Source organism: Narcine bancroftii, chromosome 8 (assembly GCF_036971445.1).
Source record: "Narcine bancroftii isolate sNarBan1 chromosome 8, sNarBan1.hap1, whole genome shotgun sequence".
Lineage (NCBI taxonomy): Eukaryota > Metazoa > Chordata > Chondrichthyes > Torpediniformes > Narcinidae > Narcine > Narcine bancroftii.
Window position 1 is genome coordinate 130,787,243 of NC_091476.1, and position 25,449 is coordinate 130,812,691.

At 40.6% G+C, this 25,449-nt stretch overlaps 3 protein-coding genes across 4 annotated transcripts in view; 2 read left to right on the plus strand and 1 right to left on the minus strand.

Moving 5' to 3' along the window:
- Positions 1 to 25,449, plus strand: part of cfap68 (cilia and flagella associated protein 68) — a 77,432-nt gene that overhangs the window by 846 nt on the left and 51,137 nt on the right. Inside the window, exons 2-3 of one of the 2 annotated variants that reach the window (XM_069894871.1) lie at positions 2,003 to 2,066; positions 3,314 to 3,835. In XM_069894871.1, the coding sequence (XP_069750972.1) occupies positions 2,003 to 2,066; positions 3,314 to 3,753 (504 nt within the window). In that variant the 3' untranslated portion in view covers positions 3,754 to 3,835. Of the gene's footprint in view, positions 1 to 2,002; positions 2,067 to 3,313; positions 3,836 to 25,449 lie in introns of those variants that run through there. The other variant, XM_069894872.1, reaches the window with a different exon arrangement.
- cryabb (crystallin, alpha B, b) lies at positions 4,999 to 16,640 on the minus strand. Its single transcript, XM_069894876.1, has 3 exons — positions 16,321 to 16,640; positions 10,140 to 10,262; positions 4,999 to 5,414 (listed from the first exon to the last, which is right to left on the minus strand). Exons 1-3 carry the CDS (start codon positions 16,522 to 16,524, stop codon positions 5,211 to 5,213), a joined length of 531 nt encoding a protein of 176 aa, XP_069750977.1. The 5' UTR covers positions 16,525 to 16,640; the 3' UTR covers positions 4,999 to 5,210.
- On the plus strand, positions 14,461 to 24,834 carry hspb2 (heat shock protein, alpha-crystallin-related, b2). The gene is made up of 2 exons (XM_069894875.1): positions 14,461 to 19,495; positions 20,380 to 24,834. The coding sequence occupies exons 1-2, from the start codon at positions 19,402 to 19,404 to the stop codon at positions 20,847 to 20,849; spliced, it is 564 nt and encodes a 187-aa protein (XP_069750976.1). The 5' UTR covers positions 14,461 to 19,401; the 3' UTR covers positions 20,850 to 24,834.

Below are 25,449 nucleotides of genomic sequence, written 5' to 3' on the forward strand. Positions count from 1 at the left end.
AAGAAAGCATGCCAGCACTTCTACTTCCTCAGGAGTTTGTGGAGGTTTGTTATGACACCAGAAACCCCATCAAACTTCTACAGAGGTGTGGTGGAAAGTGCGCTGACCCTCTGTTCTGGTATGGGAACACCAATACTGATGAGCAAAAAGCCCAGGACATCACAAGCAAACCCCCTCACACCCTCCACCACTACTATTGAGTACATCTATGGGGAACGATGCCGTCGGAGGGCAGCAGCAATCACCAAAGACCCACACCACCCAGCACATGCTTGTTCTAGCTGCTGCCATTAACACTCACACCACCAGGTTCAGGAACAGCTGCTACCCCTCCACAATCAAACTCCTCAACAACAAATTCAATCAGGGGCTCATTTAAGGACTCTTACTTGTGCACTTTATTGATTTTATTTTGTTCTCTCTGCATTGCATAGTCAGTTTGTTTACATTTATTTTATTTGTTCAGATGTTTACACTGCTTACAGTTTATTTTTGCACCACCAATTAGTGGTAATTCTGCCTGCAGGAAAAAGGAATGTTGTACATGATGTCATATGTGTACTCTGGCAATAAATCTGAAAATCTGGTTCTTATCTTCAAACCAATCTTCATCATCCAAAATCACTAGGCAGATTATCATTGCTGCTGTTCTTTATTGCAGCAGTAACCACATGAAAACTATTTAATTGCATGTAAAACACTTTGGGACTGCTTAACAACATAAAACCAAGTATTTATATCTCTTTACTTTAATAAATCTTAATCGTTACGTCTTATTTGTAAATATGCTAAAACATTCAAAATAAATTTGGAATCATAGTTTGTTTTTCGAATACAGTAGTGCAAGTGGAAAAAGTAAGCTGGAGAACCCACGTTTAAAAACTGTAGGGTATAACAGTATTTCTTTTGCGCCTTTCCCTTCTCTTTTAGGGTTTGAGTGTCAAGCTGTGGGCACCAAGATAATCATCCCTCTTGTGTTTGCTTGGTCTCCTCTCCCTGAGGTTCCGTATAAAGTGCCACTTTATGTTGGCCTGTGCTTTCATTACTCTGGTCCTATTCCTGGATCTTAATGGGATAAATGCCTGCCTCCTCTCTCCGTGGTTGTTACGTACCCCAAACTTCCCTGAAACAAGTTCTTGTACCCTGTTGTGACTTTATTTCTGTTCTTTAGATGGTCCCTTATTAATTGAGCTTGTGCATCCCCTGCTGGTGGTAGGGAGTAATGGGGGAAAGTGTGTGCCTGGAAGCAAGTTTGTGCCCCATGTTTAGTGGGTGACTTTATTCCTGTTCTTTGGTTGGCTTCTCCCTAATGGAGTTGTGCATCTTCTGTTGGAGAGAGAAAAAAACAGGGAATAATCGTGCGCCTCCAAGCAAGTTTATATCCACTGTTTATTGGGTGACTTTATTCCTCTTCTTTAGTTGGTTCCTCGTTAGTGGAGGTTTTGTGACCCCCACAGGCGTTGGGGGTTAGGGTTCCAAACACCAAATAACTACTTTTTTTCTGAGATGTACCTCTTTTGTTATGAGGAAGAGCAAGGCTCAATCTGCTTCAAAAAAGGACAACATTTGTTTCAGTAATGTTGACTTAAGGTTAAACATTTGCCAGAAGTTTGGGATGATTTCCCTTCTCTTCAATGTAGTGGATATGATCTTTTATATTTATCTGTGACACTGATCTGACCTCTAACACTCACTTGGCACTACACTGAAGTCAGCTTGGATTTTTTTGTATTGTTCATCAATGGAACCACAGTAGTAAAACAAATTAGTGCCTTTATTGGAAAACATTTTTAAATGACTAATCCTCTCAATTTAAATACCTGTATAATTATTTTGCAACAGCTTGTAGTCCACTTTTGTCATTTGGGTTCAATTATAATTATCTCTGTTGTTCTTGCTTGCTTAATTTAGACAGTGGGTCAATGTTTCTGTTTGACAGTATTATTAGAATTAATTGTGTACATTTTGAAATTAGTCATATTTTCAATTTTATTTATTACAGTATGAACATGCCTATCGTACAATATATGCAGATTCATATGGCAAGCCAGAGATACAACATAGAAGTAAGTGATAATGAATCTTCATCAAAACTTGAAATTTGAGGGGTAAATATTAGCAGATGGATTTAGCAAAATCAGGAACCTCGTCAAAACTAATGTGTGGCTTTTCTGGTACTGATTGACTGTGCTAAACTCTGTAGTGGTTATTTAATCTTTTCATATTCTCAGAAAAAAAATCAATTTTATTTAACAGATGCTTACCTCTTTTGGATAAATGTAATTTTAGGTGGAACCTACCGCAAAGTAAGTAGTCAAAAAATTGTTACATAGAAGAGAGTCATAAATTTCATCAACTCCCATGTCTCAGCAGAATCTGAACGACCTTTCAGTCCCAAGTAAGGTTTACAGTGAAGATGGAAAAAGTTGCAGGATGAATTACAAGAGGTGTGGTTTAAAAGTCTTACAGGATATTAAGTGGTGACATCAGGAGGGACTTTGATATTCAGTGGATCTTTTGGATTTGAAAGGCTGTGTCTGGTAAAATGTGGGATACAAATTCAATAACAGCCTAGAAAGAGAATGTTATGAATAGTTAAAGAAAAAAGTAAGTGAGGGAAGGGAAAGGCGATTGGAACTGGTTAGATTCAGCTTCACAGTTGCTGGTGTAATGGACTAAATGGTCTCCATCTGTGTTGTAAAATATGATTCCACATCTGTGGCATAGTCTATATGAATAAATATTGACTTTCAAATGCATTTGGTAATCTTAGCACCATAATTACAGCTGCAAAATTCCATCTCTCTGTCCCTTTTCTGATGGTCATTCAGTCAGTTCGTGGAATTTAATCTTTGCAAAGGTATAGGCAATTTGTGACTTCAAAAGCATATGTGGCATCATATATTCTCTACACCTATTTGTTTTGTATGCTCTGGAGATTTTTTGGGGGAACATTAGGTGGAACATTAATGGAAACTTATTCACATACAGAGTGGTGGGAGTGTGGAACGAGCTGCCTGCTGAAGTGGTGAATGCGTACTCAATTTTAACGTTTAAGAAAAATTTGGACAAGAACATGGATGGGAGGGACATGGAGGGCTATGGATTGTGTGCATGTCAGTGGGATTAAGCAGAATAATAGTTCGGCACAGACTAGAAAAGCCAAAGGGCCTGTTTTCTATGCTGTAATGTTCTATGGTTCTATTAGCAACTTTGTTATTTTGAGCAATTAAATAGTTAACAAGTTAACAAAAATGATAAGCTTTGAATTAGATTTCTAACATCATTACAAAATAATTCTTTCCTTCCTTAGTCTTTAAAAGTGAACCTCATGTTTATCCGGGGCATCAACCAGAGTTAAATCCTCCCAACACTAAAGTAATCCCACAGACTACTTACATGCTGGATTACATAGACCCTGTGCTGCAAATGAATCCTCCCCCACGATGTGATTTGGATAGAGTAGAGAAGAAGGAGTTGGAATACTGTGGATCTCCAGTTCTACCAGACATGGACACAGATGCAGAAAAACATCAGATATGTATTTCTTGCATTCCTTTGGAACCTTGCTCACCAACCAATTTGGCTACTGTGGAAGACAGGCAATCTGAAGAGCTCCGATTTTGTGGATCTTGTGTTCCTACAAAAGGGCCTTTCGGACAGTGCACAGCTGAATTTTGTAAACCTTGTACCCCTGCAGGTATCCCATCCAGACCAGGTCTGGCTGTGTGTTATGGATCCATCATCCCCTAAGGAATGGACTTAGCCACAGTTGACTTTCATTTTAATTAGTCATCTGAACTGACTCTGTAATAAATAGGGAATGATGTGCTGATTTGCGAGATTTATTTACTATTGAAACTGTTTATTACTCAGGTAGGGCCCAAACTTTGGAAGTAAAAGGTAACTTTATATGTGGAAGCATAGAGACAAGCAGCACAGAAGAGCTGACCAGTGCCTGTGCTGTGTTGGCTCTGTGGAGAGAGCTGCAGTGCGATGTACACAATGCACCTGATTCTGTGCAAATCCTAATCAATGCGGCAGAAATACTCTACTTGTATCTGGCTATTCTGTTCATTTCCAAAGACTAATGGTGCAATGTATTGAATAACATTTGGCAAAGTATGACATGCAGTTTTACAGTGAGGATCATTGAAAGTTATGAATCATAAAATTATTCCTTGTTAGCACTAAATGCTTGAATAATTAAAATTGACTTGTGCATCTTTGACATGGCTGGTAAAAGGAGTCGGTTCAACAAGTAATTGAATATTATTCCAAAGTGCTTCATTATTCTTGCACTGTAGGGTGTCTGTGGTGGTACACCACCGGCGTGCTGCAGGGGGCAACCTCTGTACCTGCAGGAGGGGACAGGACAACACCTGGCCGGCTGTCGATCAGTCGGCCTGAAGGGATCAAGCCTCACCCGGTCGGGTGTCAATCACCCTCTGGGATATAAGCCTGCGCTGGCCTCCCGAGGCCTCCCTCAAAGTTGCTGTATCTCCAGCCAGTCTGACTCTGTGGAAGTCTTTGTGGATTAAAGCCTGTTGTACAGTCTTTATCTTTGTGTGTGTCTGATTTTGGCTAATAGTGCACCCCAGTGTCACTTTTTCTTCTCAGGAAGCAGATGTTCCTCACAGGGCTGTAGTTATGGCCCATGCTCTGAGGAAGTTATTCTGACCCATTTCAGAGTATATCTTAGTTCTCTAAAATGTAATATGTGTAATTACCATTATAGTGATGTTTTGTGAATTCTACAGTATATAATTCCCCATTTCACAAATATGAACACTCATGTCTGGACAAAGTCTTTAGGTTACCATTCCACCAATTTATCCACTGCCTCACAGAGCACTGAGAAGCTGGCTGACCTGTGAGGGTTAACAAGCTCTGTTTTCTAATGTAGAATGTTTAGAAATGTAATTCAGATGTACAATGTATAATTTATCAATTTGCAAAATAGTGAAGACAAATAAACAGAAAATCAGAATTTCTGCATTTTTTCAAATTGTTGATTTTATTTTAAGGTGAGATTAACTAAGGCAGTTAAGATGAACCAAGGCAATTAAGATAAATGTTTATTGCAAGCTATCAAATATTAAGGAATGTGTGATTATATAGCATTACAAAAATGTTACACAAAGCAAAAGGCAATACTTCAAAGGCTTGAAGCTGTTTCACACTGAACTTAACAGAAAAGATCCACAGATCTACTTCTGCTGAGAGCCAGCCACTGCTGGCTGTTCCTCTCGTAAGATGGGCACTGCTCGCTCTGGAACATCAGCCACTTTCCGGGGACCTGTGATCATCAGCACTCCGTCAACGGATAGGGAGGAGGTGATCATAGATGGATCAACTCCTGCTGGGATCTTGTACTTGCGATTAAACTCCCTAGAGATGTAGCCGTGTTCATCCTACAGAACAGAAGATTTAATCTGATGAGTATTCTAGGTTCATTTGGAAAAAAAATAGATACTTTGCCAAAAATACAAGTCACTCAGATATTGCAGTTTAAAAAAAAAAAAAAAAATCCTTGGCTGATATAGTTGTGAAAGTTTCCAATGTTTTGAAATGAGAAATAAAATTGTTTCTTGAACTCAGTGATAGAAGACAAATAGGCATGAACACTTTGAACAGAAAGCAAACTAAATAACACAAAATCTATACTGCCTTGTCTACAAAATGGTATCTGGATACAGTGTCAATGTGGAGATGATTAAGAAATGGGTATGAATGTGGGCTGTCTGAAATTGCACTTCATGTCATTTGTGGACAAAAGGGAGGCTGGGTCTTCTGGTTCAATCTCTTCACATTTGAACACAGAATAGACATTTTGGCTGCTCTGCTTCTAAACAACTCCATATTCCTATCTCTGCCTCAAAATATTCAAAGACTCTCCTGGTGCCCTTTTATGAAAAGACTCTCAATCCTCTAAAACAAAACAATCACCTCATCTTGGTCTTAAATGTATGACCTCTTAATTAAATGTTACCCCTGGATTGGAGTACTTAGAAATGTTGTAAAAAGCAAAAGGTATCGATTTGTAAAATTGGTATCATTAAACATAACAGAAGGGAAAATCCACAATTCCTTCACTCACTCAACATTGAATTCGTGTTGAAGGGGCAACACATCTCAGTCGACAACAGTTTTGTATGTAAAATTGTACTGAGATCTCACTGACATTCTGTGGTAAATTCAAATGCTCCCATTGAGGAGTCCCTGACAGGGAGCCTCATTTATTGCTTTTTCCCTGACCGCCACTCATTTGATGTGTGATAGTGGTCAAATTTGTACTGCTTAAATTGGTCTGAATCATTGGAAAAACTTGTCTGCCTCTCTATTTCCTCTGTGTCATATGATCATAAAGGGTTTCAGGGCGCACATTAACCTCTGTTGAGTGAGTGGAGGAACTCTGGGTTTGCCTTTGTTATGTTTAATAGCACCAGTTTTACAAATCGATACATTTTGCTTTTTACAACATTTCCAAGTTCTCTAATCTATTTAAATATATCATCAGAATGTGTTCGCTGGTAAAGGACCGATAGAAAAGGAGAAAAAGAATCTAGCAACACCAGTGAATATTTCTCCCTGCTGAATTTACAGAGCTAACATCAACATATCATTGAGTTGAGATTGCTGTGTGCATCAGGCACCTTATCCCAGAAAAATATGTATTTATAACATTGGTTCAACTACTCTCATTGACTCAGCCACTTACTGAACTACACAGGAGTCTGCAGACACTAGAAACTGAAGCTAAACCCACTCTGCTGGAGGATTGCAATGCATTGGGCAGCATCAATAGGGGATAAAGAATAGTTGTCAACGTTTTGACCCAAAGCTCTTCATTGAGACTTTAACAAGGCCTTTATCGATAAAGGGTATCAGCTCAAAATGTCAACCATTCCTTTTCTCCACCTGATTCTTCTCCAATCACTGTGTTCATCCAGCAGAGTGTATTTAATTAGAACATAAGAAATAGGAGCAGGAGTAGGCCTTCTGGCCCATTGCCTCCTTCGCTATTCACTAAGATCATGGATGATCTGATCATTGAGTCAACTCCACCTACCTGCCTTTTTCCCATATCCCTTAATTCCTTTTTTATGTAAAAATCGATCTAACTGAACCTTAAATATATTTAATGAAGTAGCCTCAACTGCTTCCCTGGGCAGATAATTCCACAGATTCACTTCTCTCTGAGAAAAACAGTTTTTCCTCATCTCCATCTTGAATCTACTCCCCTGAATTTTGAGGCTGTGTCCCCTAGTTCTGGTCTCATCTTCCACTGAAAACAATTTTCCTGCCTTTATGTTATCTATCCCTTTCATAATTTTTGTATGTTTCTATAAGATCTCCTCTCATTCTTCTGAATTCAAGTGAGTATAATCCCAGGCAATTTAGTCTTTCCTCGAGAGTCAACCCCCTCATCTCCAGGATCAACCTGGTGAACCTCCTCTGGACTGCCTCCAAGGCCAGCATATCCTTCCTCGAGTATGGAGACCAGAACTGCACACAGTACTCCAGATGCAGTCTCACCAGTACCTTGTATAGTTGCAGCATGACCTCCCTGCTCTTGAATTCAATTCCTCTAGTGATGAAGGCCAACGTTCCATTTGTTTCTTAATAACCTGTTGTACCTGCAACCCAACTTTTTGTGATTCATGCACAAGCACTCCCAAGTCCTTCTACACATAAGCATGTTGCAGTTTTTCACCATTTAAATAGTAATCTGCTCTTCTATTTTTCCTACCAATGTGGATGACTTCGCATTTACTAACATTGTACTCCATCTGCCAGACCTTTGCCCACTCACCTAACTTAACTATATCCTTCTTCAGCCTCTCCACATCCTCGGTACAATTTGCTTTCCACTCAATTTAGTATCATCCACAAACTTGGCTACACTACACTCTGTCCCCTCTTCCAAATCACCAATGTAAATGATGAACCGCTGCATTCCTACCACCGACCCCTGCGGCCCCCCCACTTACCACTGTCTGCCAATCAGAAAAACACCCATTTATCTGACTCTCTGTGTTCTGTCAGTTAACCAATCCTCAATCCATGCCAATTTACTTTCTCGACTCCATTCATCTGCATCTTATTGATAAGTCTCGTGCGGCATCTTATCAAACACCTTTTGGAAATCCAAATCTACAACATCATCCTGTTCCCCTCTATCAACTGCACCCAATATATATTCAAAGAATTCCAGGAAGTTTGTCAAATAAGACCTGCCCTTTCTGAATCCATGCTGCATCTGCCTGATGGAACCCCTCGCAATTTCATCCTTAATGACAGTTTCAAGCATTTTCTCGACTACAGATGTTAAGCTAACTGGCCGTAGTTACCAATCTTCTGCCTACATCCCTTTTTAAAAAGTGGCGTGATGTTTGCTTTTTTCCAATCTGCTGGGACCTGCCCAGAATCCAGAGAATTTTGGTAAATGACTACCAATGCATCGATTATAACTCCCGTCATTTCCCTCCATACCATGGGATGCATCCCATCAGACCCAGGGATTTGTCTGCTTTCAGTCACATTAGTTTGTTCATCACTATCTCTTTCATAAACAATTATTTTATTGAGGCCCTCACCTCTTTTCGCATCCCTTTCACCACTCTTCGGCATGCTGGGCGTGTCTTCCATCGTGAAGAATGACACAAAATACTTGTTCAATGCCTCAGCCGTTTCTTCATTACTCAGTACCAATCTCCCTCTCTCATTTTCCAAGGGACCTATGTTGATTCTAGTCATCCTCTTCTGTTTTATATATTTATAACATTTTTTGCTATCTTTTTATACTATCTGTTTTTATATTTTGTGCTAATTGACCTTCATAATCCTTCTTTCCTTTCCCTATTTCCCTTTTAGTTGTCCTTTGTTGCCTTTTAAAGTTTTCCCAATCCTTCAGATTCTTACTACTCTTGGCTACTTTCTACACATGAGCTTTTAATTTTATACTTTCCTTTATTTCATTAGTTAACCAAGGTTGACTCTTCCCTCTCTTACTGCCCTTATTTTTAATGGAAATATATTTTTGTTGAGCACTGTGAAAAATCTCTTTGAAAGTTTTCCACTGTTCATCAACTGTTCTGCCAACAAGCCTGTGCTCCCAGTCCATGCTGACCAATCTACTGAAGTAAACTGGTAACTACACTTCAAGAATGATGTATTGCTTCTAAAGTCTTATAGAAAGTCCTGAAGATGGAAAAGCTGCAATATAATATGTTCCCATAAACCAGGAACTCTGACTGCTTTATATGAATCAGGACAGTGAATGAAGATCCATACTTCATCTCTGCGCCCTCCTGGGGATATTCAATGAAGGCAGTAATTAAATAATTACCTAGTGATTACTCTATTGGTCACTTGGGTGAAATTAAATAATGAAATATCAGCTAATAACAAAAGGTTCAAGCACCTGACAGGTATCTAAAGTTCATGACTACTATCTCATAAGTAATGTCCCGGAACATTTTTAGATTTAATTTTACAGACAGTGCATGAGATGGTTCATTCAGCATAAAGGGGAGCTGTATAGCTGCACTTGCTATTTGTAAGTATTATTTTCTTCATCTTATAGCAGAAGAATTTTTAGCTTGTCGAATGCGCCACTAAAATGCAAACTGAAGCCAATTTGACATCAATACTGATAAACGTCTGCGTTTTTCATCGTGGTTGTGCATATTCAGAATGCTTCACAACTGAGAACCTTCTAGAGTGCTACATGGGCATTCTTCCAATGGCTTTATAACTGATCCAGTGTGTGCCAGTAAAGATATTAAAAATAGGCCAACACCAGGATCAACTGAGTCTGTAAGAATAAAAAATTATTTTAAAAAACTAAAAAACCTGTTCAAAATAACCTGGATCGGAATGGACATTTGGTGCATCAGATAATTTTAAAATCTCAGGGGGGATTTAATCACCAGACACAGGTTTCGGTTCCCTCAAAAATTATAATGTTGTGAAGGATTTGGCATGTAAGCTATCTCCTTCCTTGTAAAGTGTGATCCCCACAAATTAAATCCAAACTAGCATTTTCTCTGAGTATTCTTCAGAGTTCATCTAGCAGATGAAGGTAACTACAAAACAGAACAAATAAAAAATGGAACAACATGGATAAAATGTACCTGTCGTTCTTCATGCTGAGCTTGGATTTCAATAAAGTCACCCTGAATTTTCACTCGAATTTCTTCAGGGGTAAAGTGTTTGACATCAAGGTGAATTGCAAATTTATCCTTGTCCAGTTTCAGCTGAAAGAGATGGAGCATATCTTCTTAGCAAAGTATCGATGCCAAAGTCCCGTTTTCTTCAACATTATCAAGGTAATAAAATGACTGGACAGAAGTAGAATCCTGAATTTTCACAACTCAGCTCCAATGGTGCTGATGTCTCTGTCAGGACAATGTATTAGGGACAAAATATATGGTTCAGTGCACAAATCTATCAATTATTTCCTAACTTTCTTTACGCTTTTGTGGCTGTAAAAATACATTACGATTCCTCTTGTAAGCAGTCAAATAACATAATCTTAATGACATAAATACTCTTTACCAATAGAGTAAAGAAATTTCTAATCTTTTCTCAATATTCTGTCCAATGCAACCTACAACCACGTGAGTCTGCAAGTAGCTGGTTGAAGCTTAAAAAGTTACATTAATTGTTTTTAAGATGGATCAATTGATATCATTTTTTAAGGTATTATATGTCCCATTACAAAATAATTTCTGAGTCAAATAAAGTAGAGCTTTATTTGTTCCTTGCATTCTAGATTTTGTGAGTCCAATAATCAATGTGGAGCTTTGTGCAACAGGGAAGTTTATGAGTCAATCACGAAACTGTACAGACACCGTGGTTTGAAGCTCAGAAGGCCAAACAGCAAAGGTAAAAATACATAACCAACATTTAGGACTTGAGCCCTTCATCAAGGTATGAGAGAATGCCGGCAGGTGTCTGAACAAAAAAATGGGTGTGGGGGGGTGGGGGAGGATGACAAAGGCAGAAGAGATGATAGGTGGAGAGAGGAGGGAGGCGACAGCAGCAATAAGGGGGGGGGGGAGGAAAGATGGCTAGGTGAACAAGGGAGAAGGGAAGGGAGAACTGGAACGGGAGGAGGAAAGAAAAGGCAAGCATGTTTAGCAGAAAGCAGAGAGGTCAATGTTGAGGCCATCTGGCTGGAGGGTGCCCAGACGGAAAATAACGTGTTATTCCTCCAATCTGCGGATGGTCAAGGAAGGGTTGTACATAAGACCAAGGACAGACGTGTGAGTGTGGGGGTGTGACTCAGAATTGAAATGATTGGCTACTGGGAGATCACTGGGCAGACAGAGAGGAGGTGCTGAGCGAAGCAATCTCCCGATCTGCGACTGGTTTCTCCAATGTAGAGAAGGCCACATTATCAGGAATCTGGTGTTCAAAGATTTCTACAAAGGATAACAGCTCTCCTGTGTAATACTGCACAGGGGATGCAACTTTATAGTGTGAACATCAAGTCTTAGGTTAAACATCCATCTATTATCAAAGGCACACACTGGGTATCCATAGAATACACTGCAGCAACTCACCAAAATTTTATCAAAGGAACTTCACAATCCATTCATCTGATGAAAGGATATGGACAGGAGGTTCACAGGAACACATTTCTCATCAAGTCACATACTCCCCTGATATTGTTGTTCCTTTATTGCTGCTTGGCTGACATTCTGGAACTCTTTCCCCACGTTAAAGGTAAAGGTTCCATTATTGTCACCTATTACTATATTTAGAATGTAACATACATGAAATTCTTTAACTTTTGTCTACCATAAGGCAGACATAGAGTCACCACTTTGTGCAGCGCCTCTTACATTAACTGCAAAGTTTCATTTTCAAATCATTGTCAGGTGTTTAGTGCAAATGTGTCCCTGCAGACACGTGTGCCAAGGATGGAGGGTTTGATGAAAGTGATGGATGTTGACTTGCACTATCCAGGCATGAACAGGTTATTCCATCACCCTCCTGATAAGTGGCAAAGATGCTTTAGCTAGTGTCGAGGGGAATTACTTTCACAGGATACTAGCTTCCAATCTGTTTAAGCAGCCATAGAATTTATGTGATGAGTTTAGTTGAGTTTTCGATATAACTTTACCCCAAAATATTGATGCAGAGGATTGAATAGTGATAATATTATTGAATGTCATGGAGAGGTGGTTGAGAAGTTTTGTTCAAGTTAGTCATTGTGTGATGTGAATACAACAGTATTTACTATTTATCAACTCAAGTTAATGGGAAGAGCAGTATCCAAGGAGGTTTTTGAGGGTCTATTTTCTATCCTAAACCTTTCTTATGACCCAGATGTATTTACTGTGAGATTGACCAAGCAGAAGGGCAAGTCTTCAGCTGATGACCATTGTACACCATCAAACATTGGCTCAGGAGTAGCAGAGAAGGTTGACCCGTCATAGAAAGTACATCACTTTTGACACTGGCTTTTTGTAATTGTACCATTGTGTTTTCGATCAGTGGAATGGAATTTTCCTCTCCAGTCTGCACTGGATACTGCTGGAACATTCTTTTCATAAACAACATTCTGACTCAACCCACAGAGCAAAGGACATGGTTATCTGAAAAGGCACCTTACATTAAACAAAGACACACATTGTCAGGAAATGTTAACTTGTTAAGACATGATGAATTACTCTTGGAATTAACACAGAACATCCTAGTAGCATTTGATTCAAGATATTTCAAAATTTTTTGGATGAATTAATTGATGTTTCAGGGCTCCAGATCTGCACATTCCAGTGTCTTGGCAAAATTGAGCAACCTGGTGCCCATTGATCCCTGTTACAACAGTTATTAGCTAAACCTAAATCATAACTTCAGTAGAAAGAGAATCAGTTTTATCATTAATTTGAGTAGAAGATCAAATGACTTACCATTCCATTCAAGTTTTAATCTTTTTAGTCTTGAAAATCTTTCTAACTTAATGTGGAAAAAACCAGAATAATTTCACGTTTAAAATACATTAATTATTGCGAATTATTCCCCAGAACTGTGCAGAAGTAAAAATTTAAAACCCAACTCCAAAGTAACCATGGTCACTCTCAGCTTAATTCAAGCCTAAGATCTGATAATGAACTTGAACCCAACACACAGTCACCTCCCATCAGCCTGAGCCTTGTAACCAGGCCAAGTAGGTAAATGGGGTGTAGAGGCCAGGTGATGCATGCACGTCTCCAGAAAGTGATGTGCCATCTTTCTTTGCCACATGCACCACTCAATCAGCCAAGAGCTGGATTGCTGGGGAGGGGGTTACGACAGTGAGTATCAAACTCTCTCCCAATATCCAGTTAACTGTCATGGAGATCTGGCCTCCTTCATGTCTCAGGACCTGGGGCCTTTCCATCTGTCATCTTCATCTTGTGACCCACTCTCTGCTCCAGAACTGGGCGGACAACCATGTCTTGAACTGGCCTCGTCCACTCTTATGCAGTGCCACTCTCTCTCTGACCTGACCTGACCTGGAGGTGGCCCAGCCCACTGATCAAGCCCCATGCCTTCCAATCGACCCCGCTCACTCTGACCCGAGCTCTTGCCTTTAATGGAAATTGATCTAGCCTCACCCTCGGGCAGGTAACAAGGTTGGTGTTTGAGTTCAAACTTTTGGTCAAAACTAGAATAAAGTTAGAAATAATGGAAATGCTCAGCACGTCAGGCAGCATCTGTGCAACCAGAAGTAGAACTGTCCTGGAAAGGAATTCAATCCAAAGATATTAAACTCTTGATTTTCTTTTCTCCCACTTCTAATTAACAGAGTAATTGTTAATTTTCAATATTTCCTGATGGCCTCACCTTGATGTCAAGGGGACTCACTTTCCTCCTTTCTGTGGTTTTCATGTATTTGACAAGGATAATGTGGGACCCACAGACAGGATAAGAAGTACCTGCCAACCAGATGTGTGAGTAATTTGAGGGAAAGTGAGCTCCGTCTATTAAACTGGGCTCCATGTCCTCCCAACACAGGAACACTTGGTTCTTCATGCTATCCTGAATGCTACTGCTCTGTTCTGAGCTAAATTTTCCTGGTCTTGTCCCAGGACCAGATAATCTAAAACTAGAGGGTTACCATTTTCATACTGAGGGTGGTGGGTAGAAATTAGCTGGCAGAGGTAAAAGACATTTAGACAGGTACACATATGAAAGTTGAACTGTAGGATCTGTGCTGAGCAAGGGCAAATGGGACTTGTTTAGATAGACAACTTAATCACCAATGGCAAATTGGACCAAAATCCCAATGACAATGATTCTCTCCCTCAGGCAGTGCATTCCAAGCACTTTCCTCCTTATATCCTCTCTATATCTCTTGTCCTTTACCCTGTATATTCATTCCTCAGTATATTTTGAGAGTAGAAATTTATTTATCTCCATCTGAAGGATATTCAGCAATTTGGCCACTACAACCCTGTGTGGTGGAGACCACAGGTACATAAAATGTCTTCTTCCTTAGACCTAAGTCTCTTGCCCAGTTACGTGAGACCATGACCCCTTACTAAAAAACTCCCTAGCCAGGGGAAACATTATCATTGCATTCAAACTGTCTAATTTTGTCAGAAACTTTTAAGCTTTAATCTCTCTCATTCTTCCAAACTCTATTAAATAAAAAATCTGGTCAATCTAATGTCTTATATAACAATCTTGCACTCTAGGAATTAGTCTGATGAATCTTCACTACATTACCTCTAGAGCAAGTGTTTCCTTCCTTCACTAAACTAAATGAAATAAAACTACAGACCCTTTGTCACTGGAGTAAGATATCCTTGTTCCTATAGCCAAATCCTCTCGCTATGAAGGCCTTAACTGCTCCTTGTTATCTGCGAGTTTATTTTTCAGTGACGCTCGAAAATACAAGAACAACTCACTTTATACATTACACTTCCTCATCAAATACCATTTAATAATATACAATTCATTTTTGTTTTTAGCTCAGGGCAAATTGACTCTCATACTTCATGTTTATTCTCTTAATCAATTTCTTTGCTTCCAGAATGTGTGCCTATATGCAGATTCCCAGTAATAAGATTCTTTTTTGTTAATGGTGCATTTAGAAGGTCTAATTCTAAGGCCATTGAAGGTATGCTGCTGATGTCCCGACGAACACAGTCCCAGTCACCCAGCAACCTGGACACTGGTCCCAGGAAACCAATGACTCCACTTAAAAATTCTCGTATTTGTTTTCTAATTCCTCCTAAATCTCACTCTCCTGATGTTGGTAATTACCTCCAGTCTGATTACCCCATGGGAAATTTCACTTCTACATAATCATTGAATTGTACTGCCTCTGCCAAAGGATCCCCTCAGCTGTTGAAGTTCTGAGCCTCAGATTCCCTCCTCAACCTCTCATACTCTTTTATCATTTCTTGAAGTGCTCTTCAGATCCTTCCTTTTTGGTCAAGCTTTTAGTCTTTGGTCTTAATCTTTGTAAGTGACCTGGTCCATTTTACTTTCAATAATATTCCTGTGAAATGACTTGGGAGTTTTTGCTTCTTTTATGGAACTAAATAAATAAAGCCTGTTTTCATTCTTCTTCTAACAGATTTTGATATTTAATGAGGGACCAAACCAAGACCAGATTCTTGATGCAGCACAGTAAAAACATATGAACAGACATCTTCCATTTATCATTAACTGCACCAATGAACTACTTTAACTACTTCACAGTCATAAGGTCACAATGCCATACAGTATGGAAAAAAAAGTCTGGAGACTATGAAGTCAATCACATAGTTACACTAATCCTATGATCATCTCAGTTTATTCCTCCCACACATCTATCAACTCCCCCATCTTCTACCACTCATGGAATCAGACAGCATGGAACAAGCCTTTGGCCTAACTCATCCATGCTGACCAAACTGACATTCTGGGCTAGTCGCATTTGCCTACATTTAGTCGATATCCTAAATTCTTCCTATCCATAAATCTGCACAAATGTCTTTTGAATAAAAAGACATTCACTTACTCAATCAGGTTAATTGACTATGGTGACTTTGTGATGTGGGAGAAAACCTGAGTACCCAGAGTAAACCCATGAAGTCACAGGGAAAATGTGCAAACTCCACACAGACAGTACCTCAGGTCAGGATTGAACCTTGACTATTAGAGCTGTGAGGCAACAGGTGACTATGTCACCCAAAATTATACATAGAAGAGCTGAATACATCCAACACTAATAGGAAGCAGACAATACATTTGATTTTAGCAGATGGATTTTAAACAACCACTTGGTTAAAAATAAACAAGAAAAGGGCTCAATACATGCATAGAACATACCTCTGAAAGTCCAGATAGTAACCAGCTTGGTATCCTAGTCAGACCTGCTGTCCTCCAGGAGAAGGGGTTAACCAAGGAGGAGAAGCTAAGGAAGGGGTCAGGGTCAATGTGTTCCCCAAAATGCTGTTCAAAGATACGGGAGGGGAAGATGGTGGTTGGAAAGAGGGATCGTCGAAACCACGGATGTTGAATCGCAATTTCCATCTTCTCTTTCAAAAGAAGAGAGTGTTTAGCTTTGTGGCTTGATCTGACTAGTCCAAGAACTGCTTGAGGAGCGGATGGCTCTGGTCTTTATATAAACAATGACACCCACTCATCGAACCTTCTGGAAAACTGATGCAAGACTGATTAAGTCTGTCATGTGATTTCAGTCTTTAGGGATTTATTATTTTTGGGATTACAAATAACACCAACAGAAACACAGTCTCTGTACTGTTGAACAAAGCTCTGCTGATCAACCTCTTCCTCTCCTGGCAGTGCTGCAGAATGCTTCACTAGATGACCTCATGGCATTCCAAAAGAAAGCTATTGTATCAGGAGAAATTTTATGATTTCAGTTTTACTTTTGATTAACTATTTTTGTTTCTTTTGTCTGTCTGTGTTTGGGTCATCCAGAAGCTTAACTGTAACGCTGATTATGGTTGTTGTTTTAAATATTCCAGCCTAGAAATAGGCCAGTAGTGATCAGCTGATAAAGTACCCCGAGGTTATTTTAGTTTCTGGCTGTACTGAATGGTATCATTCCACAGCATTGCATCACTAAGTGATAGCAACACAGAGCACTGAGGAGCTTTCTTACCTGCTCACTGTTAGTTATTTTACTCTTTTAGGGAGGTAGGCTTTATTGGCATTTATAGACCTTGAAATGCATGGTTTGCTAAGCTATTATACTGGATGACTTAAGAATCAAGTCAAATTTATTGTCAACTGATTGCACAAGTGCAACCTGATGAAACAGTGTTCTCTGATCCTTGGTGCAAAACATGCGGATGCACAACTAGATATAAGCCACATACAGACAGACAGACAAGACATATGTATTCCTATGTACAAATAAATATCTAAATATAGTTTCATAAATATGAGAGTCTCAGACGGTTAGTGCAGTCAATTCCTTTGTTAGTTCAGCATTCTCACTGCCCGTGGGAAGAAGCTGTTTCTCAGCCTTGCATGCTGGCTCTGATACTCCTGGATCTCTTCTCCTATGGGAAGAGCTGAAAGGTGCTGTGTGCGGAATGGAAGAGGGTCCTCAACAATTTTGCATGCCCTCTTCAGACAACAATCACGGTAGATCATGTTGATTGTGGGTGGGGGGGGGTGTTCTTCGATAATTTTGCATGCTCTCTTCCTGCAACAATCTTCAGATATGTGTCAACCACATCCTGCAGGACTGGTGTCACACTCCTTCCTCATCTCTGAAAAGATGAAGGTACAAACTGAAGGGTTGTAACAAGGTTGGGGAGGGGGGAGTGGTTAAAGCCAGGTTCTTCATTGCTGAGTATTTGGATGGTGAAATACTGGAGAAACTCAGCAGGTAAAGGTACGCTGATGAAAGGCTCAACCCCAAAATGTTGCTTATGTATCTTTACCTTTGCTAAATAAAGTACACTGCTTGACCTCCTGAGATGTAATACTTCTTATTCTGGACTTTTAATAGAATTTTACCTTTAACTCTAATGTCAGACTGGAGAAGCAGAGATTGATTCCTTGCTCCTATATCTTATGGTCTCAAGATGGACTGATAGCACTAAATGAAAAGCCAGCAGTCTCAATATCGAACGTTAGTCAATAGGTTTGTGGAGGATGAGAGGATTTTCTCCACACAGAGCCACTGGGACCTCACTCCTGTGTGGGCAGAAGGTTGGGAGTCCATCCTGGATCTCAACTTTAGAGAAGGAGGCAGGGAATGAGATTGCTCTACCAGGAACTGGCACAAACCTGATGGGCTGAATAGCCTCCTCCTGCCCTGTAATGGTTCTAGAAATATCCCTGCTGTTTGCCAGGTCTTGGGAAACTTGCCAACTTGAGCACTATGCCTCCAATCCACAGGTCCAGAGCATTAGGACAAAAGGGGGAGAATGGGAAAGACGGTTAACAGTGACAAGCTTCCCCATCATCTCTCTGCGTTATTTTGTGAACTCACGCATCTTTTAATGCAGTTCTTTCTGAAAATAAAGTGATCACGCTTTATGTGCGTGGAGATAAGACCATTGTCGAGATGTTATTTCAGAAATTAGAAGCCAGTGTGTGGTGCTCACAGATCTTCTGTCAGAGAGATTCATTACCAGATTTTAAAACACAGTCTATTTTTTAATTGTCAAAACGCCTATTTCAGTATATTGGAAGTAAACATTGACGAACACAACGGTGGTGGGCGGTGTCAATTTCTGCGGCAGTCAGGTTCGTCCTTGCTGGGTTTTGGATGGTGTAAAAACACACTAGAGAAACTAGTACCTTGATGAAAGGCTCAAGCCTGAAACGTTGCTAATGTATCTTTATCTTTGCTAGGACACTGAGATTCTTCGGCGTTGTGCTTTTACTTCAATCCCGATGTCTGCAGACTTTCGTGCTTTACTGCACAGTATCTGTGGTTGAGGGTGGATTTTGTACTAACTTCCAAGTCGCTCCCTAGCCGATTAACGCAATGGTCACTGTTTGAAACAAATGTCTCTCAAAGAATCTCTTTTCTTTCAACCTGCCTGCGCGCTGGTCCATGGAATATGATCAAAGCAACAGCTCAGCATTCCGGTGGATATTTTTCTATGCTTATTGTGGTCTGGTCCAAGGTTTTGTAATTTCCCGTCCCCTGAATGTCAAAGGTTTGATTTGACCAACAGTCCACACTATCGGGATAAAAATTAGAGGCCGTCACTGCGATGTCATCGGAGAAACATCAGGCAAATAAAATACTCGTTATCATTTTAAGAGGAGATTCCCGTCCGGTGGGAAGGCTCCAACCACGGTGTCTATTTCCGTCTAATTCCTCCCCCAGCCCCGGCTGAACAACGTCCTGACGCGGGGCTGGGAGTAACCAGAGTCCAAGATTCCGGGCAGCGTGGTGCTGTGTCTTTGCTCCTCGCCATGGATGACAGGTCGATCCCACACGCTTACCCCATGAGTGTGCAATACGAGGACGACACTCCGACCTCAATATACGACCAGAACTTCGGGGAGGGTACGTTATCTTTGCCTTTGCTTCACCTTGGTAAAGATCAGAGTGGAGTTCAGTGACTTCCCTGTGGATGAGGCGCCCGATCGCTTTCGGGATCTTCTTATGGAATTGGCATCACTGCCGCAATCTTCCATTATTCCATCTCTTTATGACTGACCAGTGTTGCGCCTACCTTGTCCCAATCCTGTTCTGGGATTGCGGATTGTCCAGCCCTCCCTGCCTTGCCTCTGAGCTGGGGATAGTCCCGAGCCAGACCGGGTACAGCCGGCTGAAGAGGCGGAGGGGGAAGGGGCGTAAAATCATGGCCCCAATTACTTTTTTTTTAAACTCCTTTTCCATATTTCCCCAGCTGTCCTGGTGGGATCAATGGCTTAGAAATCTGGCTTGTGTTGGGACCTGGTTCTCCCCTTCTCCATTATGTGTGGGTCCATCGGCAAGGTGGTGGCAGGGCGGTGTCGAGACAGAGCGGGCACACAGGCATGGGTGGATTCGGTGAAGCTTATAGACCACTACTCAAGGCGGCTTTGAATACCCGGGTATGGTGTATTTCAGCGAAACCCTCTCTTCCTGAATCAGCACTTTTTTCAACCTATCATACACCCGTTTCATTGATCAAGTTATTAAAGCAGAAAATGGTGAAAATACTCCGAATGTCGGGCCACAGCTGTGGGAAGATAAATAGAATGAACCTTTCAGGCCAAAGACCCTTCATCAGAAGGGTGAAATGTTCATTCCGTTTATCTCTCCAAAGATAGTACTGCCTGCCCTGCTGGGTGCTTCCAGCCTCTGCAATTTTTTTCCCCAATTTTCCAGAATGTGTTACAGTATTAAATTACAATCTATCATTCTGGCATTTGCAGTTGTGTGACTTCCAATACATTCCTCAGGTTTGTCATCAGAGGATCTTTTAGCTCCTACTTTGTACCACGGTTACTACATCAGACCCAGAATCAATAAACAACTTGGCCGAGGCTTTTCACAGATTGCAACAAAGCACCATAAATTTCAGGTGTTCCTTGATGTCTGCCAGTTCCTTCCAGATGAACTCTCGGTTCGAACAGTGGACAACCTGCTGGAGGTGTCTGGCAGTCATCCTCAGAAATTGGACAGCCACGGCTTTATCTCACGAGAATTCAAACGCACCTACATCCTACCCTTGGACGTGGACCCTCTGCTGATCCGAACCACATTATCCCATGATGGCATCCTGTGCATCGAGGCGCAACGGGAAGGAAGCGAGATTCACCCCAAAGTCAACAATGTGAAAATCAACCTGGAGTCTCCAGCAGGGTTAGGAGTGGCCGGAGCTGAGGAGCAGAAGGATAAGCCGAGTGCCCCGGCGACAAGGACTCATTGACCTTTGATCAATGGTTGGCTCTGATATTGGATTCTGCAATGAAAGCTGCATTGCAACAGCTAACTTTCAAACAATTGACAACTGGTTCAATAATTTTAATGTAATCAGTCAACAAAAATGATGACTAACTTTGAAATATGTTGATGTTTGCTATATCTTTGAAGGTAAAAATTACCGATGAATGTAACTGAATTAAAGTAAGAGAATGAGCGAGATATTTAACTCCTGCCTCCTTTTCCTTTCCCCTTGCTTCATGTGGCTGGGAAACAATGGCTGCCATTAGAGTACCTGCCCACCATCTCTCTGCCTTTCTATTCACAGGGAGATTCCATAACAGCAGGCTTTTCAAAAATGGAGCTTTCTTTGCTCAAGTTGAATCTGAATCCCACTTCCTCCTGGTTCTTGAGTGAAGAATCCTGCCTCCTTAGATATCCATTGGTTAAATAACCAACTTAGAAGGACTGATATTACATTTAACTAAAACCAAGTTGAACATCTAAACTGGAAAACTACTAATATTTCTCAATGTTTAGTTTTTATGAAAAAGTTCTTTGGATTTGCAGGTAATTATATTAATTTAATTGTAGTGCAGATAGTTATTTTTCAGCTGCACTGGTAGCCATTGTTACAATTAATAAAAACAGTGTAGAATAATTTGTTGTGGTATTCTCCCAACTATTTCTTCTCCCGACACCCAGAAAACTTTTCAGCCCTTAAAATCTATGCTAGCTCCCAGAGCAATCCCATCAATTTCATTCCCTCATTTATTTCTGTTATGTATTTGTGACTTAGTAATGCATTAGCACACAGAGACGTGAAGCTTCTTTCATGGATTAAGTTAAAGATGGGTCCCCCCAGTACACGGTATTATATGAGTGACAATGTCATCACGCTCAGTGTGATGACATCACATGCACACAGGCATATATACATAACAATTTCCCCGTACTCTTCCATCTACTAATCCCCACCTCACCTTGCCTCTACTTCACCCCTCATCCATCTACAAGAAGGGTAATTCACTGGCCATTTAATATTGAACTTTAGAAATGTACAGGATGGGCGCATTGGCCCATTGATTCCACGCTGATCCTACTCTAACCCATATTCCCATGAACTTTTGATGAATTGTACTGCTCTCCTACTCTGTAGGGGCCATGGACAGTGACCAATACATTTCACAAAGACTGCACCAGAGAACAGGACCAAATCTGAGTCACTAGTGCTGTACAGGAATCAATAGTTCTTTAACTCTGTGCAAGCAGTATTTTTTTTTCAATTTATCCTGGTGTCATTGGCAAAGCCAGCATCTGTTTCCCATCTTTTCCCCGTCCTGACTAGGCAGTCATGAACAATTTTCTTGGACCACTGAAGTCCTTCTGGTAAAGATACTCTCTCAAGAAGATTTCCGGGAATTAGTTCCTGCCACACTGAAGGAGCAGTGACATAATTGCAATGATGATGTGCGACTGGAAGGGGAACCCATAGTTCCCTTGTGTCTACAGCCCACTTAGAGGAAGAGGTTGTGGATTTGGGAAGTGTTGTTGGGGCAACCTTGTTGAGTACCTACAGGCTATTTTGTCCATTTTTATATTTTACATCTGATCTGTGGTATTCCACACATATGCACTTATTCTGTATCCCTTAATAACAAGTCAGTATTAAGATGAGTTGTAAAGAACAATTAGCCTACCTAACATGATCAGCATGGGCAGGTTGGGCAGAAAGGCCTGTTTCTTCACAGCATGAGTCTATGACTTGCCATTTTGTAGAAGAGAGTTTCCAAGTGCTACTCCCACTGTTATTTCCAAGTACTGTCAATAGATGAAGAGGTGAGACAGATTCTTGGAGGATAACACAAATCATCCCATTTGCCCATTATCCCCAACTCACTGCTGCTCCAAAAGATTCCTAACAAGCTCAATAGCATGAATCTCCCAGTGGCACCCATTTCAATTTCCCACCCCATTCCCATGTCTGTCCATGGTCTCAAGCACTGCCAGAATGAGACCACTTGCTAATTATAGGAACAACACCTCTGCCTGGGCATGCTCCAAGCAGATGGCAGTAACATCGACTTCTCTGGTTTCCATTAGCCCACCCCCCCCAAAAGAAAAACCTTTCCTATAACCCCTTTCCTCTAGCTCTCTCTATTCCCTGTTCCCTCTGTCTCCCTTCACAGAACCAAAAACAAACCCTTTCCCTGATCAATTCTCAATTTTCCCCTCTTCTGTCCCCTTACCATATCCAATTAACATCTTTTGTCTATTGATCTGTACTCCTCTATCTGCCATTCTTCCCTTTTCATTAGTCTTTTAATATCAGCACCTGTCTGGTTTTTACTCATATCTTGGGAAAGAGCTCAGGCCCAAAACATCAGCAAAATCTGCTGAGTTCCGCCACGATTTCTGTTTTCACTACAATCACAGTGTCTGCAGATTTTCATGTTTCACTCTAGATATCAATGCCAACATTGCACCCACCTTCTTCAGTAGTTTAGGCTATCCTGTAAGAGGACTCCAAGTCCATTTGCAACTCTGAACTTTGAATTTTCTCTCCATCCAAATAATAGTCTGTCCTTTTATTCCTTCTGTCAAAGTGCATGAACGTACAATTTCCAACATTATATTTCATTTGCAAATTCTTTGCCCTTTCTCCTAATCTAAGTCTCTCTCTGTAGCCTCTCCATTTCCTCCTCACTACCTGCCCCTCCCCCATCTGCAAACTTAGCCACAAAGACATTTATTCTGCAATCTTTATCATTTGCATACAACATAAAAAGAAATGCTCCCAACACCGAACTCTCCGGAACAGGTAACTGGTAGCCATCTGGAATGGGAGCCATTTATTCCTACTGTCTGTTTCCTGCCAATGAGCCAATGGTCTACCCACGATTGTATCTTTCCTGTAAATCCATGGGCCCATGAGTCTGTGCCACCCAATTTACACCCAATTAACCTGCACCCCCAGTGGTGGGTGGAAGGAAACCGGAGCCCCCAGGGAAAACCCACACAGACATGGGGAGAATGGACAAACTCTTGACAGACAGCGTGGAATTCGAACCCTAGTCCTGATTGCTGGCATTGTAAAAGCATTGCACAAACTGCAACACCAACCATGCTGTTCTTTGCCAGAAGCCTTTTAAAATTCTAACTATATGACATCCGCCACATCTCCTTTGTTTTGCCTGCTTGTGTTTACTTAACACTGATCTTTCAGGGGCATAGATAGGGTAAATAGACAAAGCCTTCTTCCTGGAACATGGGAGTCTAGAACAGTAAGTGTGAGGTGAGAGCCAAGTAATTTAAAGGAGACCTGAAGGGTATGCTTTTCACACCTGGAGGATTGAGCTCCCAGAGGAGGTAGAGGCAGATTAAATTATAATGTTTATAAGTATTTGTACTTGAATACAAAAGGAGTACTTGAAGCCAAATGCAAGCAAATGACAGTGTAGACGATGAGTTGGCCAAAGAGCCCATTTCTGTGCTGTATGACTTTATGACTCTGACATTCACAACAACAGCTGCAGCTTTTATTTATATAAGACCCTTAATGCAGGAAAATCTCCCAACTGCTTCATAGCAATTTTACCAAACATTGATGCCATCAGGAAATATGGGGCAGAGAGCCAAACATTAGATCATACTGGTAGCTTTTAAAATTTGTGGTAAGGATGAACTGGAGGTCACAAGGGCTTAGGTGTTTAGAGCTAAAAGCATCAAATTCAAGGATGTTCGGAAGTCTACAATGTAGGAGCACAGATACCTTGGAGATTTTTAGGACTGATTACAGATGTGGGAAGGTGTGGTACCATGGAGGGGTGTGGAGAAGGGATAAGGAGAACATCTCATGTTCCAATCTCCATGGGGCTGAGGTTACTTTTGCTAATGATGTCATCAGACAGATTTAAATACTTGCAATGACTTGCTAAATTTGAAAATTAATGTTATGACTTTATCTTCAATAAATTTATCTTTTAAATTAATCTTTGGTATGTTTTTCATTCTGAGCTGCTTGCAGTTCATCTAAGTGCTTAATTTTAAATAAATATATTGGTTTGACAAATCACATTTTTGGTTATCTTGGTATGGTTACTTTGGTTCCAGTTACCCAGAAGCAGTCCTGATTAGATCAGTTAAGGTCCAAAAATATAACAGGGACAGCTGCAGGGTGCTTTGTAAGTGAGACAGAATAAAACATTTGTGGTTGTTTGGGATTGAGCTTTGCACACTTTTTTTTTAATTTTTTTTATTTTTCACACCATAAACCACATTAACCATGATACACACTTTTTCCTTTTCAAACATATACAGTGAGCTTTGCACACTTTTTAAAAGGAGAATTTAAACGATTTTAAATTTATCCAAGTACTTTTTGCATTGGTATATATATTATAAATGAAAATTCTTGCCTCAATAGTTTTTCCAGGATTCTGTTAGTGAAATGTGGGATGTGGTGTGTCCAAAAGATCAAGTGTGCAATATCTGGGATGTGAATCGAGAGCAGTAATGAGGTTTAGTTAGATGTTTGTCAAAGGAAAGGCAGAGAGGGAATGCGAAAGGTAAGACATTCACAGTCGGAGTCACACAGAGTGTTAGGA